This window comes from Pleurodeles waltl, chromosome 1_2, assembly GCF_031143425.1.
Source record: "Pleurodeles waltl isolate 20211129_DDA chromosome 1_2, aPleWal1.hap1.20221129, whole genome shotgun sequence".
NCBI classification, from domain to species: domain Eukaryota; kingdom Metazoa; phylum Chordata; class Amphibia; order Caudata; family Salamandridae; genus Pleurodeles; species Pleurodeles waltl.
Genome location: NC_090437.1, coordinates 1,091,477,940 through 1,091,495,032, shown reverse-complemented (window position 1 = coordinate 1,091,495,032; position 17,093 = coordinate 1,091,477,940). Strand labels below are relative to the sequence as shown.

General features: G+C 45.6%; 1 protein-coding gene across 4 annotated transcripts in view; it reads right to left on the bottom strand.

The window, feature by feature from the left end:
* Positions 1 to 17,093, bottom strand: part of CCDC149 (coiled-coil domain containing 149) — a 315,035-nt gene that overhangs the window by 64,479 nt on the left and 233,463 nt on the right. For 2 of the 4 annotated variants that reach the window (XM_069202164.1, XM_069202166.1), the window contains exon 11: positions 13,628 to 13,660. The exons of the other annotated variants lie outside the window; for them this stretch is intronic. In XM_069202164.1, coding sequence (XP_069058265.1) covers positions 13,628 to 13,660 — 33 coding nt within the window. The remainder of the gene's footprint in view (positions 1 to 13,627; positions 13,661 to 17,093) is intronic. 4 annotated transcript variants of the gene reach the window in all.

Here is a 17,093-nt window from a genome sequence, read left to right as displayed (position 1 = left end):
AGTAGCTCTGTAATCATGTCTCAGACCTGCCCTTGCAGTGTCTGTATGTGTATTTTTACACTGTAAATTCGACTTGGCAAGTGTACCCACTTGCCAGGCCTAAACCTTCCCTTTCCTTACATGTAAGGCACCCCTAAGGTAGGCCCTAGGTAGCCCCAAGGGCAGGGTGCAGTGTATGGATAAGGTAGGACATATAGTAATGTGGTTTATATGTCCTGACAGTGAAATACTGCCAATTTCGTTTTCACTGTTGCAAGGTCTGTCTCTCTCTCATAGGATAATATGGGGGCTACCTTTAAATATGATTAAAGTGTAGATTCCCCTAGAGAGTAGATGGACAGGTGGAGTTTGGGATCCCTGAACTCACAATTTAAAAATACATCTTTTAGTAAAGTTGATTTTGAGATTGTGCGTTTGAAAATGCCACTTTTAGAAAGTGAGCATTTTCTTGCTTAAACCATTCTGTGACTCTGCCTTGTTTGTGGATTCCCTGTCTGGGTCAGTCTGACAGTTGGGTTGTTTTTCACCTCACACCAGACAGTGACACAAAGGGAGCTGGGGTGTGATCTGCATTTCCTGATTAGCCATCTCTGCTAGGAGGGAGGGGTGGAGTGGTCACTCTCATCTGAAAGGACTGTGCCTGCCTCTGACAATGCTGTCTCCAGCCCCCTGGTGTGTGTCTGAGGCCTTGCCTGGGCAAGGCAGGATTTCACAAGAAGGTGTGAGTCCCCTTTGAAGGAAGGTGACTTCAAAGACTAAAATGGGTATAAGAAGGGCACCCAAACTTACAAACTTTAGAAACACTTCTGGAATCAAGAGGAACCCCTGCCTGGAGAAGAGCTGATCGCTGAGGAACAAGTGCTGCCCTGCCTGTGACTGTGCTTTGTGGAGCTTTCCTGCAGTGCTGCTTCTGCCAGAGTAAGAGGGCAAAGACTGGACTTTGTGTGCCTTCCATCTTGAAGAAGAAATCTCCAAGGGCTTGATGTAGAGCTTGCCTCCTGTTGTTGAAGTCTCAGGGATAGCAAAGACTTCTTCCTGCCAGCACCTGGAGTCTCTGGAGAGACCCCTACTCTACTCTGTGGTGCCCTTCCAGTTCCTGGGACCCTGAAAGGAGAGGCTGGCAGCCTAAGGACAAAAATACACGCACCGAGCGCCGTGCGGAGAAAAGATCGACGCGAATCCGATCGCGGCTGAGAAAACGACGCGACGCCGGTTCCGCAGCTGAGAAACGACGCCGCAGGAAGCGCGACCGAAAAACCGACGCCCGGAGCAGGAGAAACGACGCGCAGCATCGCTGACGGAGGCTGAGAGATCGCACCCTGCGCCGCGGGACTTTCGGATCGTCGTGTGGCTGGCTTTTTCAACGCGCACCGCCGTGCCGAGTTGTTTTCGACGCACACAGCCGTGCAGGGTTACTTTCGACGCACACCGCCCGTGCGGGGTTATTTTTGACGCAAACCAGGTACATTTTTCACGCTAGCAGCGCTAGTGTGGTGTTACAACTACCTAAAGACTCTTTTTATTTTAAACCTTAAAAAAATCATAACTTGACTTGTGTATGTTGGATTTTTGTCGTTTTGGTCTTGTTTTGTCTAGATAAATATTTCCTATTTTTCTAAACTGGTGTTGTGTCATTTTGTAGTGTTTTCATTAAGTTACTGTGTGTGTTGGTACAAATACTTTACGCCCAGCACTCTGAGGTTAAGCCTACTGCTCTGCCAAGCTACCAAGGGGGTAAGCAGGGGTTAGCTGAGGGTGATTCTCTTTTATCCTAACTAGAGTGAGGGTCCTTGCTTGAACAGGGGGTAACCTGACTGTCAACCAAAGACCCCATTTCTAACATTGGTGACCAGCGGTCGGGATTTGGACTTGTGTTTGTACTTGACATACAGTAATTAAGTGTACACTACTGTTTTGATCTCAGACCACTACGTGACCACATACTACTAGTCTTGTGATTTTTGTTTTTTACTTGGACTGTTTTTCTCTGCATTCAGTTTCTTTTTTTCGCTGATCCCGTGATTGACTTTTCTGAAACTTCATTTGAGAACTTGCTTTTCTGTTTTTGGAACTGTGCATATTTTTTTTTAACCTCTCATCATGTCTCAGTCTGGAGATGCCCTAGCTGAAGCTGCTTTTGACTTGGAGAAATTGGAGAGCTACAAAGTGGCTCAGTTGAAGCAGTTTTGTAGTAATGTTGGCTGTCCCATTAAGAGCTCATCCAAGAAGGATGAGCTGCAAAAGGCGCTGAGGGCCTGGGTGACAGCCAAAGCAGCTGAGGGGCACACAGATGAGGAGCCAGAGGGGGAAGAGGAGTTGCAAGTCACTCACACTGATGTAGTGGGTGGGCCTGCTATGTCTCAGGGGGGAATCTCCAGGGCAGGTAGCAGTGTGTCCTCCAAGAGTCTGACACCTGGAGAGTTACAGGACAGACAGGCAGAGAGGGAGTACCAGTTGGAGCTGAAAAAGCTCAGTCTAGAGATGGAACAGAGAAAGCTGGCCCGTGAGGTGGAACAGAGAAAGCTGGACCTTGAGGAAAGGAAGATAAACATGGCTCATGAGCTCAGTTTAAAAGAGATGGATCAGAGGAGTCAGTCCAGTAGGGATGGTGGCAGCAATTCTACAGTGCAGCCTGAGAGAAGGGTACACATCCCAAAAGACCTTGTGAGGGATTATAAGAGGGAGGATGATATCTACTTGTGGTTCAAGGGTTATGAGTCAGCTCTCCACATGAACCTGGTCCCTGAAGCTCATTGGGGGGCAGCCCTGTGGAAGCATTTTGAGGCAGAGGGGAGGGACACACTGACGGCCTTAGGGGATGCTCAGAGTCTCACCTACCCTGCCATGAAGGAGGCCTTACTTACCAGGTATGGTCTCACCCCTGAGCAGTACAAGGAGAAGTTTAGATCCTACAAGAGAAAGGAATCCCAAACATGGTTGGAATGTGTTGATTCTTGTTGCAGGTCACTGGATGGTTGGGTGAAGGGCAGTAAGGTAAACACGTATGAGGGGCTTTACAATTTAATTGCTTGGGAGCACTTGTACAGTTTATGTTTTCCAGAGCTGCGCCAGCACCTCATTGACAGCAAGCTGACTGACCCCAGGAAGCTTGCACAGGAAGCGGACCGCTGGGAGAGCACCAGGGTCCAAAAGAGGTATGGGGGAGACCACGCCAAGGGTGGGCAGGGTCCCTCTCAGACGAAAGGGGGGGGTAAGGGCAAACAGGATGAGTTCTCTAAAGGGCCCCAAACTGATTCCCAGGGTAAGGATTCCCAACCCCCCAGTGAAAAGAAGCCATGGTTCTCCAAAGGGAGACCAATGGCAGGTGGTCCCCTACGTAAGTGCTATTCATGTGACCAGGTGGGTCATGTGAGGGGGGACCCCAAATGCCCCAAAAGTACACCGGCACCCACTGGTGCACCGTCCCAGGGTTTGGCCAGTGTAGCGCTTGGGGAGGAGTTGGTTTCAGGTGGGTGGGAACCAGCAGAAATGACCCTTGTCTCACTAGGGGACAGTGAGATGGTCCAGAGAAACCTAGTGCCTGATAACACTAAGAAGTACAGGCAATGGGTGACCATCAATGGACAGAGGGTGGAGGCTCTAAGAGACACTGGAGCCAGTGTGACTACGGTGAGGAGTCACCTGGTGTCTGAAGAGCAGATTGATCCCCGGGTACTTCACCAAGTAGTTGCAGTAGACAATTCTGAGCGCCTCTGCAGAGTGGCGCAGGTTCCCTTTGAATGGGGGGGGGTCTCAGGTTCCTGGAAAGTAGCTGTGAGTCCAACCATGCCTGTTGATTGTTTGCTAGGCAACGACCTGGAAGATTCCCCTTGGAAGGAGGTGGAACACAGGTCTCACTTGGAGATGTTGGGTCTGCCTGGGTGGGTATGCGTATCCACCCGGTCTATGGCAGCCAATCAGGGTAGTCAAGAGCCCCTGGAGCCTGAAACAGTGGCCCAGGGGACCGCCAAGAAGAGGAAAGGCAGGAGGCGCGGGAAACCCGCCCCAGAAGTTCCCACGGTCCGGGAGGAGGCAGAGCCTGAGGGTGATGCCCCGGAACCTACAGGGGAACAGGTGGCTGAACTGGGGGAGGTCCCCGAGCTGTCGCAGTGGCAGCAGGAAGGGGGACCCACCAGGGAAGTATTCTGCACAGCGCAGAAGGAGTGCCCTACTCTTGAGGGACTGCGGCAGCAGGCTGCAGCCCAGGCGGCTGGCGGGGCGCCAGGTACTCACCTGATTTATTGGGAGGATGGCCTCCTGTATAGTGAGCCTAAGGTTCCTGAGCCGGGGTCAGCTCGTATGCTGGTGGTACCCCAGGGCTTCAGGACCTTCCTACTGGGTTTGGCTCATGATGTGCCTTTGGCAGGACATCTAGGGCAGGACAAGACCTATAAGAGGCTTGTCTCCCACTTTTACTGGCCCTTGATGAACAAGCAGTCAGCTGCTTATTGTAGATCTTGTCAGACTTGTCAGGCAAGTGGCAAGAGTGGGGGGAAATGCAAAGCTCCCCTCCACCCTTTACCGGTAGTCAGTACTCCCTTTGAAAGGGTAGGAATTGACATTGTGGGGCCTCTGGATCCCAAGACAGCCATGGGCAACAGGTTCATCCTGGTCTTGGTGGACCATGCCACACGGTACCCAGAAGCTATTCCTCTAAGGACGGTCACCGCCCCCGTGGTGGGACGTGCCTTGATGGGGGTTTTTACCCGCATGGGGTTCCCCAAGGAGGTAGTATCTGATAGGGGTACAAACTTCATATCCACTTATATGAAGTCTCTGTGGAAGGTGTGTGGGGTAACCTACAAGTTCACCACCCCTTACCACCCCCAAAGTAATGGTCTGGTTGAGAGATTCAACCGCACCTTGAAAGGCATGATTCAGGGCCTGTCAGAGCCCTTGAGGCGTAAGTGGGACGTCCTCTTGCCATGCCTTCTGTTCGCTTACAGGGAGGTGCCTCAAAAGGGACTTGGCTTTAGCCCCTTTGAGCTCATCTATGGCCACCCTGTAAGGGGACCGCTCAGTCTGGTGAAGGAGGCTTTGGAGAAAGCTCCTAGTAAACCACCCCAGGATGTATTTAGCTACATGCTGGCACTAAGAAACCAGACTGCCCGCTTCAGGAGTCTCGCTCAGGAGAACCTGGAAGCAAGCCAGGAGGACATGAAACGGTGGTACGACCAGAATGCCACTCTGGTTGAGTTTCAGCCTGGACAAAAAGTGTGGGTCATGGCACCAGTGGAGCCTAGGGCTCTCCAAGATAAGTGGACTGGGCCTTTTGAGGTGGTGGAAAGAAAGAGCGAGGTCACCTATCTGGTAGACTTGCAATCCCCCAGGAACCCCTTGAGGGTCCTACATGTCAACCGCCTCAAACCACACTTTGAGCGAACTGAGCTATCCATGCTCCTAGCGACAGATGACGGGGTGGAGGAAGAGAGTGAGCCTCTTCCTGACCTCCTGTCTGCAGGAGAGAAAGATGGGTCTGTGGAGGGAGTGATCCTCTCCCCCTCCCTGACTGAGGAACAGCAGAGGGACTGTCGCCACGTGCTGGGACAGTTCGCCTCACTGTTTTCCCTGATCCCAGGAGTCACACACCTGTGCACACATGATGTGGACACTGGGGACAGTACACCTGTTAAACATAAGGTTTACAGGGTGACTGACAGGGTGAGGGCTTGCATTAAGGAGGAAGTCTCCAAAATGTTAGCCCTAAGGGTTATTGAGCACTCCAGCAGTCCTTGGGCCAGCCCAGTGGTCTTGGTCCCAAAGGCTACTGCTCCTGGTGCCACTCCAGAACTTAGGTTCTGTGTGGACTACCGGGGTCTCAATGCGGTCAGCAAGACTGACGCACACCCCATCCCCCGAGCTGATGAGCTCATTGATCGGTTAGGAGCTGCCAAGTACCTCAGTACGTTTGATTTAACATCTGGGTACTGGCAGATTGCCTTAACTGAAGGGGCAAAGGAGAGGTCAGCATTCTCTACCCCCGATGGGCACTTCCACTTCAATGTGATGCCCTTTGGGATGAAGAATGCCCCTGCCACCTTTCAGAGGTTGGTCAACCAGGTGTTGGCAGGACTGGATGAGTTCAGTGCCGCCTACCTGGATGACATTGCTGTGTTTAGTTCCACATGGGAGGAACACCTGCAACACCTCTGGAGAGTGTTAGAGGCCCTGCAGAAGGCAGGCCTCACTATTAAGGCGAGCAAGTGCCAAATAGGGCAGGGTTCTGTTGTGTACTTAGGACACCAGGTGGGGAGTGGCCAGGTGGCACCCCTACAGCCTAAGATTGACACGATTCTGGCTTGGGAGCCTCCCAAGACCCAGACTGAAGTGAGAGCCTTTTTAGGTCTCACAGGATACTATCGGAGGTTCGTTAAGGGATATGGTACCATTGTTACCCCCTTAACTGAGTTGACTTCTAAGAAGCAACCCAAGAAAGTGATCTGGACAGAGGCTTGCCAGAACGCTTTTGATGCCCTGAAGGCTGCCATGTGCACAGCACCTGTGCTGAAGGCACCTGACTACTCCACGGAGTTTGTTGTACAGACAGACGCCTCAGAGCATGGTATTGGAGCAGTACTCTCACAGCTGAATGAAGAGGGCCTAGATCAACCCGTAGCCTTCATTAGCAGGAGGTTACTACCCAGGGAACGTAGGTGGAGTGCCATAGAACGTGAAGCGTTTGCTGTGGTCTGGGCACTGAAGAAGCTAAGACCCTACTTGTTTGGGACTCACTTCCGAGTTCAGACCGACCACAGACCCCTCAGATGGTTAATGCAGATGAGGGGTGAGAACCCAAAACTGTTGAGGTGGTCCATTTCCCTACAGGGGATGGACTTTACGGTGGAACACCGACCCGGTACAGAGCACGCCAATGCTGATGGTCTGTCCAGGTTCTTCCGCCTTAGTGATGAGAACTTCCATGAGGTTGGGTAGTTGCTCCCCACTTTTAGCTGGGGGGGACACGTGTTAGACTTTTCATCCTTGGCGTGGTCTCCCTTAACTTTTTGCCTCTGTTCCCCAGGTTGTTGATGTGTGCTGGACTCTGATTTTGCTGTTTTTGTTACTCTGGGCACTTTACCACTGCTAACCAGTGCTAAAGTGCAAGTGCTCCTGTTTAAATTATATGTAAGTGGTTTATCCATGATTGGCATATTTGATTTACTAGTAAGTCCCTAGTAAGGTGCACTAGAGGTGCCAGGGCCTGTAAATCAAATGCTACTAGTGGGCCTGCAGCACTGGTTGTGCCACCCACATAAGTAGCTCTGTAATCATGTCTCAGACCTGCCCTTGCAGTGTCTGTATGTGTATTTTTACACTGTAAATTCGACTTGGCAAGTGTACCCACTTGCCAGGCCTAAACCTTCCCTTTCCTTACATGTAAGGCACCCCTAAGGTAGGCCCTAGGTAGCCCCAAGGGCAGGGTGCAGTGTATGGATAAGGTAGGACATATAGTAATGTGGTTTATATGTCCTGACAGTGAAATACTGCCAATTTCGTTTTCACTGTTGCAAGGTCTGTCTCTCTCTCATAGGATAATATGGGGGCTACCTTTAAATATGATTAAAGTGTAGATTCCCCTAGAGAGTAGATGGACAGGTGGAGTTTGGGATCCCTGAACTCACAATTTAAAAATACATCTTTTAGTAAAGTTGATTTTGAGATTGTGCGTTTGAAAATGCCACTTTTAGAAAGTGAGCATTTTCTTGCTTAAACCATTCTGTGACTCTGCATTGTTTGTGGATTCCCTGTCTGGGTCAGTCTGACAGTTGGGTTGTTTTTCACCTCACACCAGACAGTGACACAAAGGGAGCTGGGGTGTGATCTGCATTTCCTGATTAGCCATCTCTGCTAGGAGGGAGGGGTGGAGTGGTCACTCTCATCTGAAAGGACTGTGCCTGCCTCTGACAATGCTGTCTCCAGCCCCCTGGTGTGTGTCTGAGGCCTTGCCTGGGCAAGGCAGGATTTCACAAGAAGGTGTGAGTCCCCTTTGAAGGAAGGTGACTTCAAAGACTAAAATGGGTATAAGAAGGGCACCCAAACTTACAAACTTTAGAAACACTTCTGGAATCAAGAGGAACCCCTGCCTGGAGAAGAGCTGATCGCTGAGGAACAAGTGCTGCCCTGCCTGTGACTGTGCTTTGTGGAGCTTTCCTGCAGTGCTGCTTCTGCCAGAGTAAGAGGGCAAAGACTGGACTTTGTGTGCCTTCCATCTTGAAGAAGAAATCTCCAAGGGCTTGATGTAGAGCTTGCCTCCTGTTGTTGAAGTCTCAGGGATAGCAAAGACTTCTTCCTGCCAGCACCTGGAGTCTCTGGAGAGACCCCTACTCTACTCTGTGGTGCCCTTCCAGTTCCTGGGACCCTGAAAGGAGAGGCTGGCAGCCTAAGGACAAAAATACACGCACCGAGCGCCGTGCGGAGAAAAGATCGACGCGAATCCGATCGCGGCTGAGAAAACGACGCGACGCCGGTTCCGCAGCTGAGAAACGACGCCGCAGGAAGCGCGACCGAAAAACCGACGCCCGGAGCAGGAGAAACGACGCGCAGCATCGCTGACGGAGGCTGAGAGATCGCACCCTGCGCCGCGGGACATTCGGATCGTCGTGTGGCTGGCTTTTTCAACGCGCACCGCCGTGCCGAGTTGTTTTCGACGCACACAGCCGTGCAGGGTTACTTTCGACGCACACCGCCCGTGCGGGGTTATTTTTGACGCAAACCAGGTACATTTTTCACGCTAGCAGCGCTAGTGTGGTGTTACAACTACCTAAAGACTCTTTTTATTTTAAACCTTAAAAAAAATCATAACTTGACTTGTGTATGTTGGATTTTTGTCGTTCTGGTCTTGTTTTGTCTAGATAAATATTTCCTATTTTTCTAAACTGGTGTTGTGTCATTTTGTAGTGTTTTCATTAAGTTACTGTGTGTGTTGGTACAAATACTTTACGCCCAGCACTCTGAGGTTAAGCCTACTGCTCTGCCAAGCTACCAAGGGGGTAAGCAGGGGTTAGCTGAGGGTGATTCTCTTTTATCCTAACTAGAGTGAGGGTCCTTGCTTGAACAGGGGGTAACCTGACTGTCAACCAAAGACCCCATTTCTAACATTTGTAATAACCTTGTTCCCCCAGTACCCAGTTCATGGATCAAATCTACATTGTTCCTAGATGTAAAAAAAGTGACCGTCCCAACCAAGTCGTTACAGATTTATATAATTAATTGAGACAACTGTCAAAATACTAGGAATGGTACTATATAATAGGATTAAGAAGTGGATTCAAGACAGGACAATTTAATATCCCTGTCAGTATGGGTTCAGAAACCGTGTAGGAATGATTGAGAATGCCTGAATCTAAATTTAGTCATAGGAAAATGCACAGTGGCCAAGCAAACTACTTTTATCAGGCATTTATTGACCTGACTTCAGCATTCAACTGTGCAAATCGCTCAAAGTTATGGTGAATCCTTCTCTCTAAAGGTATGGCTGAAGCACTAGTGCATTTTTTTAGTTTGTTTGCACAAAGACATGAAGCCAGGATCAGAATCAGTTCAAATGAAGAGGTCTCTGGTGAAATAAATGTCTCTCGAGGTTTAAGGCGAGGTTGTGTGTTGGCCCTGCTTTCATTTATTTTTTTATATATCAATAAGCTCCATCCTTTTTTTAACCACCATCTCCCCAGATGCACCTAAGATAAAAGGCGCACTGCTCCCTACACTTTTATATGCCGACACCACAGTTCTGGCATGTACGCCAAAAGCAATACATCTGCTGGTGCACGCTTTGGAGGATTTGATGGCTGCTCTAAACCTTCAAACTAATTTGACTAAATCTTACATTATGGCATGCGGCCCAAAGTGTAAACAACTTTCTACCCTTTATGTTGGCACAAATTGTCTAAAAGGCACAAGCACATTTTGTTACTTAGCAGTTACATTTGCCGCAAGAGAAACTTGGGCTCCTAATATAGCGCAGGATGAAGTTATCCAAGGTAATTGGCTCGCTATATAATTTTGCATAGCCCCCAGGATGAAGAGCCCTTCTCCCACTATTGCAGGTATATAAAACTTGAGGCATCCCACTCATGACATACGGGCTGAGATATGGGGCACTGCAAACTGTGAAGCCATTCAGGTTGGAAAGAAAAACGTTTCTGCAGAAAAGCTCCCTCTGTCCCTATATCGTCACCACATTTGATCTGCCAAGAGGAAGTGCACTTGTCCTATTTGCAAGGTTGTATTAGAACATGTCTCCCAATACTGTGGTTAGTCATATGGAGATCTGAGGAAGCTTGTTTAAACAGGAATATTATTATCGATTGTCTTGAGTGTGACAAAGGACCCTTCATTCCACGGTTAGCATACGTGAAACAAATTTCTAAAAAATTGGCATGCTCCACTCATTCACGGAACCAAAGTCTAATAGTAACTTAAATTAAAAAAAAAATGTGTGTCAAGCGTTATGTAATTTAGGCCACTTTCTAAGACTTAGGACCTTATTACGACCTTGACAGAGGAGTTTCCTCCATCACAAATGTGGCTGATATCCTGTCCGCCATATTATGATCCGATTATATTCAATGGAGGTCGTAATATGGTGGACAGGATATCCGTCACATTTGTGATGGAGGAAACTCCTCCATCACGGTCGTAATAAGGCCCAATATGTGGAAAGGGGCAAGCCACTGTTGCAGCTAATTTGAGCCTAACTATAGAAAGCCAACCAACTATCTTTTTTGTTTAATTTTTGTTGTTTCGTTTCAGGGCTGACCAAATTATGTATCTGCTGTGCTTGCCGTTGGGTTACCAGAAGAATCTTGACTCTAATCCCTGCCCTTTTGATGGCAGATCTGTGCAATCCATGTTGGATATATACAAAATATACCAAACATTTTTAATCCCATTTGTGAAACATCGAAATTTTGGAAAATTTAGGTCAGCTGCTAATTTTCTGTTACAACTGACTGACGATGAGACTAGCTTGCATGTTGGTTCATTCTTCAGATTCACTGTCCAGTCTCGAAGCAAAATGCACTTTAATTAAGTCAGCACTAATTGTCTTAAGGACATGATACAGGGAGTGCAGAATTATTAGGCAAATGAGTATTTTGACCACATCATCCTCTTTATGCATGTTGTCTTACTCCAAGCTGTATAGGCTCGAAAGCCTACTACCAATTAAGCATATTAGGTGATGTGCATCTCTGTAATGAGAAGGGGTGTGGTCTAATGACATCACCACCCTATATCAGGTGTGCATAATTATTAGGCAACTTCCTTTCCTTTGGCAAAATGGGTCAAAAGAAGGACTTGACAGGCTCAGAAAAGTCAAAAATAGTGAGATATCTTGCAGAGGGATGCAGCACTCTTAAAATTGCAAAGCTTCTGAAGCGTGATCATCGAACAATCAAGCGTTTCATTCAAAATAGTCAACAGGGTCGCAAGAAGCGTGTGGAAAAACCAAGGCGCAAAATAACTGCCCATGAACTGAGAAAAGTCAAGAGTGCAGCTGCCACGATGCCACTTGCCACCAGTTTGGCCATATTTCAGAGCTGCAACATCACGGGAGTGCCCAAAAGCACAAGGTGTGCAATACTCAGAGACATGGCCAAGGTAAGAAAGGCTGAAAGACGACCACCACTGAACAAGACACACAAGCTGAAACGTCAAGACTGGGCCAAGAAATATCTCAAGACTGATTTTCTAAGGTTTTATGGACTGATGAAATGAGAGTGAGTCTTGATGGGCCAGATGGATGGGCCCGTGGCTGGATTGGTAAAGGGCAGAGAGCTCCAGTCCGACTCAGACGCCAGCAAGGTGGAGGTGGAGTACTGGTTTGGGCTGGTATCATCAAAGATGAGCTTGTGGGGCCTTTTCGGGTTGAGGATGGAGTCAAGCTCAACTCCCAGTCCTACTGCCAGTTCCTGGTAGACACCTTCTTCAAGCAGTGGTACAGGAAGAAGTCTGCATCCTTCAAGAAAAACATGATTTTCATGCAGGACAATGCTCCATCACACGCGTCCAAGTACTCCACAGCGTGGCTGGCAAGAAAGGGTATAAAAGAAGGAAATCTAATGACATGGCCTCCTTGTTCACCTGATCTGAACCCCATTGAGAACCTGTGGTCCATCATCAAATGTGAGATTTACAAGGAGGGAAAACAGTACACCTCTCTGAACAGTGTCTGGGAGGCTGTGGTTGCTGCTGCACGCAATGTTGATGGTGAACAGATCAAAACACTGACAGAATCCATGGATGGCAGGCTTTTGAGTGTCCTTGCAAAGAAAGGTGGCTATATTGGTCACTGATTTGTTTTTGTTTTGTTTTTGAATGTCAGACATGTATATTTGTGAATGTTGAGATGTTATATTGGTTTCACTGGTAATAATAAATAATTGAAATGGGTATATATTTGTTTTTTGTTAAGTTGCCTAATAATTATGCACAGTAATAGTCACCTGCACACACAGATATCCCCCTAACATAGCTAAAACTAAAAACAAACTAAAAACTACTTCCAAAAATATTCAGCTTTGATATTAATGAGTTTTTTGGGTTCATTGAGAACATGGTTGTTGTTCAATAATAAAATTAATCCTCAAAAATACAACTTGCCTAATAATTCTGCACTCCCTGTATATGTGTGTGCAATCTTCCTTTTGCAAGTGAGATACTATTTAAAATTATCATCATTGATTGATTTTAAAAAGTACATTTATTATGATTTTAGTGAATATTTTATTTTTGGACTGTTTACTTTTTTGGATACTCTCGCACCCGAATAAAGTTTTGAAACTGAAAATGAAATTAAATTGATACCACACCATATAAAATAGGAACAATGGACTACCAGTTAGAAAAATGAAAAAACTGTGTAAAAAACTGTAAATAAAACTCTGCTTAATGCTTATGAAAGATGGAAAGAAGGGAATGGAAAGAAGGGGATCTTAGCACAGCCAAATTTTTGTTTATGCCGTTTTTAGAAAGAAAACCATACACTTTCTTACACAGCACTTTTTCCAGGAAACAACAGTATTTTCTTATATTTTGGCTATTGAATAAAAAAAACAGTGGGTACCATTAGAATCCCCGTGGGAAAAAAGGACACACATTTGTCTAGGATACCTTTTGTGTGGACAAACTTACGAAGGCATAAGCTCGAAGTGACCCAAATATATTTTTTTTTAAAAAAAGACTCAGCCAGCACTGGTGCGGGAAAAGCCTCATCAGCCAAAGGGTTAAATATTTTGATTTTCACATTCCACCTATTGAGACAAGGGGCGCAGGCCTTTCCCATACCCTGCGCTCAGAATGTTTTTGAGGACATGCATGTTTGCCACTATGTACCTGCTCTCAGGTGTCATGTTGGAGAAGGTGCTGAATTTTGCAGTAACCGATCTGTCAGAACAGATGCTCATCAGGAGCTTTTATGTTTGAGAAAAAATTAACACGTATCAAATGTGATGACAATTACCGAGGCAAATCAATAAGATGTTGTATGAACATGCTTCTAAACATCTCATTGTGGGTAGCATATATGTGACGAGATAGTGAATGTTATTCATGAGCATGCACAAGCAGTTTTTTTCTAAGTCAATGAACATTTTTGTATGGTATATGTAGATGCAAGAGAACCTACTCCCAAATCCCACTGAGACATTGTAGCTCAGACCTTCAGGCGGCAAAACAAAAGGAAAGAGAGAATAGTTATTTGATAAAATACATTTTCTTGACTTTATTGATAAAACATAACGATAAACGCATTTATCATATTGAAATTTGCTCTGCTTTAACTAATTGATCCTTTGGTATCTGTGATGCTATTGCAGGACAGTACAGCTCAAACAAATGTTGCTCCGAGGTAGGGTCATTGCTTTAAATATACAGGATGCAGTTTAAAGCATTGACATTTTAAGACATGGGCAAAGTGGGCAATTGCCCAGGGCATATACCTTTCAAGGGGTCCCGTGGGAAAGAGTACTTTCCTTCTATTTGACGTCTGTCTTCTATTCTATTTCTCTGTCTAAACCTCTCTACGTACCTCTGACTTTGTCTGTCTACCCAGTGTCATTTTAATCATGTTTGGGGTCCCAGGCAAGGCATATTTACCTGCGTTTGACTGACCCTTTTAAAGTTTAACATATAATTTATTATTGTTTGGCATCGTACGTTCTTGAATTAGTGGGAAATAGGTAAAGAACTCCAAATTTGTTACAAAAAGGGCCCCTAAAATATATCTTGCCCAGGGCCCTTAAACTCCTTAAGATGACACTGGTTTGAACAAGCAAAAATAGTGCAAATGTTATTCGTTCGATTTTTATCACTGCAGATTTTAACTGAATATACTGTATAAAGTTCCAAAGATCTATGTGGATCAAAAGCCGGCCAGCATAATTTGTCAAAGCTTTGGAATCCAGAGCATTTACGTCCATGCAACCTGTTTATCAAGAACTTTAAAGTTAATGCAGCCTGTTTATCAACAGTTTCAGAAACTAGCAAGTTATAAACAGCAGGGTCTGCCAGCTTCACAGGCCAGAGCTACATACATGTCTGAGACACAAACAGATTGAACATACACAACTCCCATATCCTTTGCAGAGTTTGCAAATATATATATGCACTTTAAATACAGATAAATGATACGTGCTTGAAAGTATCCGGTCATTTTGAGGACAGCAAATGAATATCTGTATAAAATAACTTCATTTATTAGATGCACATGATGCACTAAGAAAAATAAAATACTCACCACTGGAACACACATACTACAAATTCACAAACTTCATCACACTACTAAATCATTAGTTATTCTCAAGCAATGTGTAATATAAAAAGTTGGATACTTTAGCTAAAGCTACTTGGTCCATCACATTAATAGTGAACACATAAATGTCCTTACATAGGTCTGACCCTTTTAATAGTGAGGGAGCCCTGAATGCCGTCAACCAAGCCTGAGTTGACTTGCAAGTAAAATTCAGCATTTATAATATGACGGAACCTCTATGCTACGAGGATCTCTTTAGCTACAGCAAGTAACCTGTTCTCGTTTCTGCTCCTGGTTTCTTTATTTAACTAAGTAATGGAAAGATGAATACATGGAAGATCTTTTGTTTAGGGTGAAAGCAAAGGCCCGGGACAGGCTTTCAGAAAATACAGTGTGAAGAAGAGCATGGTAGAATTAAGCACCTACCTTGGCTATGGACCATATGTTGGAACACATGAAATCAAGCTTGACACAATACTAATATTCTACTAAGAATGTATATTTTCAGTGGAGGCAGCATACAAGTATGTGAGGGTATCACCTTTCTATTCAAAGACTGCATTAGTCACATACACCTTTCTGAAGAATGCCAGTACAAGTCCCACACATATGAGATGATGAAGATGCCAGCAGGATAAATGTAATCGAAGGATTTGAGGGAGAAAGAGGAAAAAGAAATGCATGTTAATTTAATCTTCGAAATAATTAGAAAGATTGTTGCAATGAGTTTGAGAGGGTTCGATGGAAGATTATGTACAATCGGGGACTATTTAAGATTTTATAATTTTGACAATTGTCTTGCTAGTATTGCGCATAGTGACAATCTGAGCTATGACGTAATTAGTCTGAGTAGAGCCCACAAATATCCTTTAAGAGCGAAGAACGGATTTTAAAATTGCTTTACTGAGGGAGGATTAGTCTTCACACCAAAGGCGATCTTCTTTCACCTTGGCAGTTTTAAACTATGCATAAGGTATGTATAAGAACTACTTGAGGCTGACGGACATGCTCAATGAGAAGTGATGGAGGTAGGAATTAAAGAGTCGAGCGAGCAGGCAGTCCACTGATAACAACTGGAATATCATGATCCAAGGTGGAGTAAGGGATGGGGCAGGTAGCTGCAAGATTAAAGGAGAAATCTCCTGAGGATAATTTAGTCTATGGTCTTATAAGAGTAGTGAACTGCTAATTAGAAGACGGAAAGATAGTAAGTAAAATTTGCATGTCTCCAAGCGAAAGGGTTTACAAAATAGTCTGAGCAGGCCTGGAGGATGGGGATGGGCACTACACATTCGATCAGGAGTGAAAATAAGGGCAAGACAATGTCATGCAAAATAGGTGGGGAGAGCTATCGGCTGCTGCAGATTCAGTCCTAAAACAAATTTAATGAGGCCAACGGAGATGGAGTTAGATAGGCAGTAAGCCCAGATGCTGAAGTCTCCTAAAATATTGCATGATGAATGTCTCACACATATAAAAGGTAAAGAAAGTTAGCTAGTAGGAAACCAAAATCACTGTCAGAGTACGGTGGGCAGTAGCAAAGAACTCCACTTAGGGAAATGGTCAGAGAAAGGCTGATAGCAAAACAGAGTCATTCTGCATGTGGAAAACATAAGAGTTGTGAAAGGTGATACTTTAATGGTGTCTCTGAAGATGATTGCTAATCCCCAGCCCTTTTGTTAGGACAGAGTAGGTGGAATGCCTTGAAGCCGGAGTGACAGGTGCTGCAAGGTCTGGAGTAAAGGCCTTTGTAGTCCAGGATTCTGACAAGAATAGTACACCAATGTTGCCCTTTAGTACTAAATCGCGGTGGGTGTAGGTGATGTGATTCACCGTAGAGCATCCTTCTATAGGGCTCCATTGACATCCAACGGGGAAGGTGAGGGTCTGGTTGCCACAGCATCTGAATGAAGGAAAAAAATAACTTGGGCAAAGTAAAATGTGAATTGGAGGTCTGCTAATCCTACACAGTGATCACATTTCAGTGTTCACGTTTCCTGGAGCTGACCAAACCAAACTGCCAACAAGCGGCCTGAAAGGTAAATTCATTACATAAGATAGTAATGGGAGGGATTGGAGCTGGGACCTCCAAACACAAGGAACGAAAAAGGTCTTCAAATCCAATTGGAGTTTTTCAGTGTGGACACGGATGTATCCTGTTTATTACTGACAAGCAGCTAAATCTACGTATGAATCACAAAACACAAACCCTCTTCTATTTGTCTTGTAGTTAGCAATGGCCTAAACCATTCAGAGTACTAATGACCTCTAGATGAAAATGAAAACAGCCAAGCTCTAGAGGTTTATGAAAAGAGTTTATTATGAAAGGGGAAACAATGGT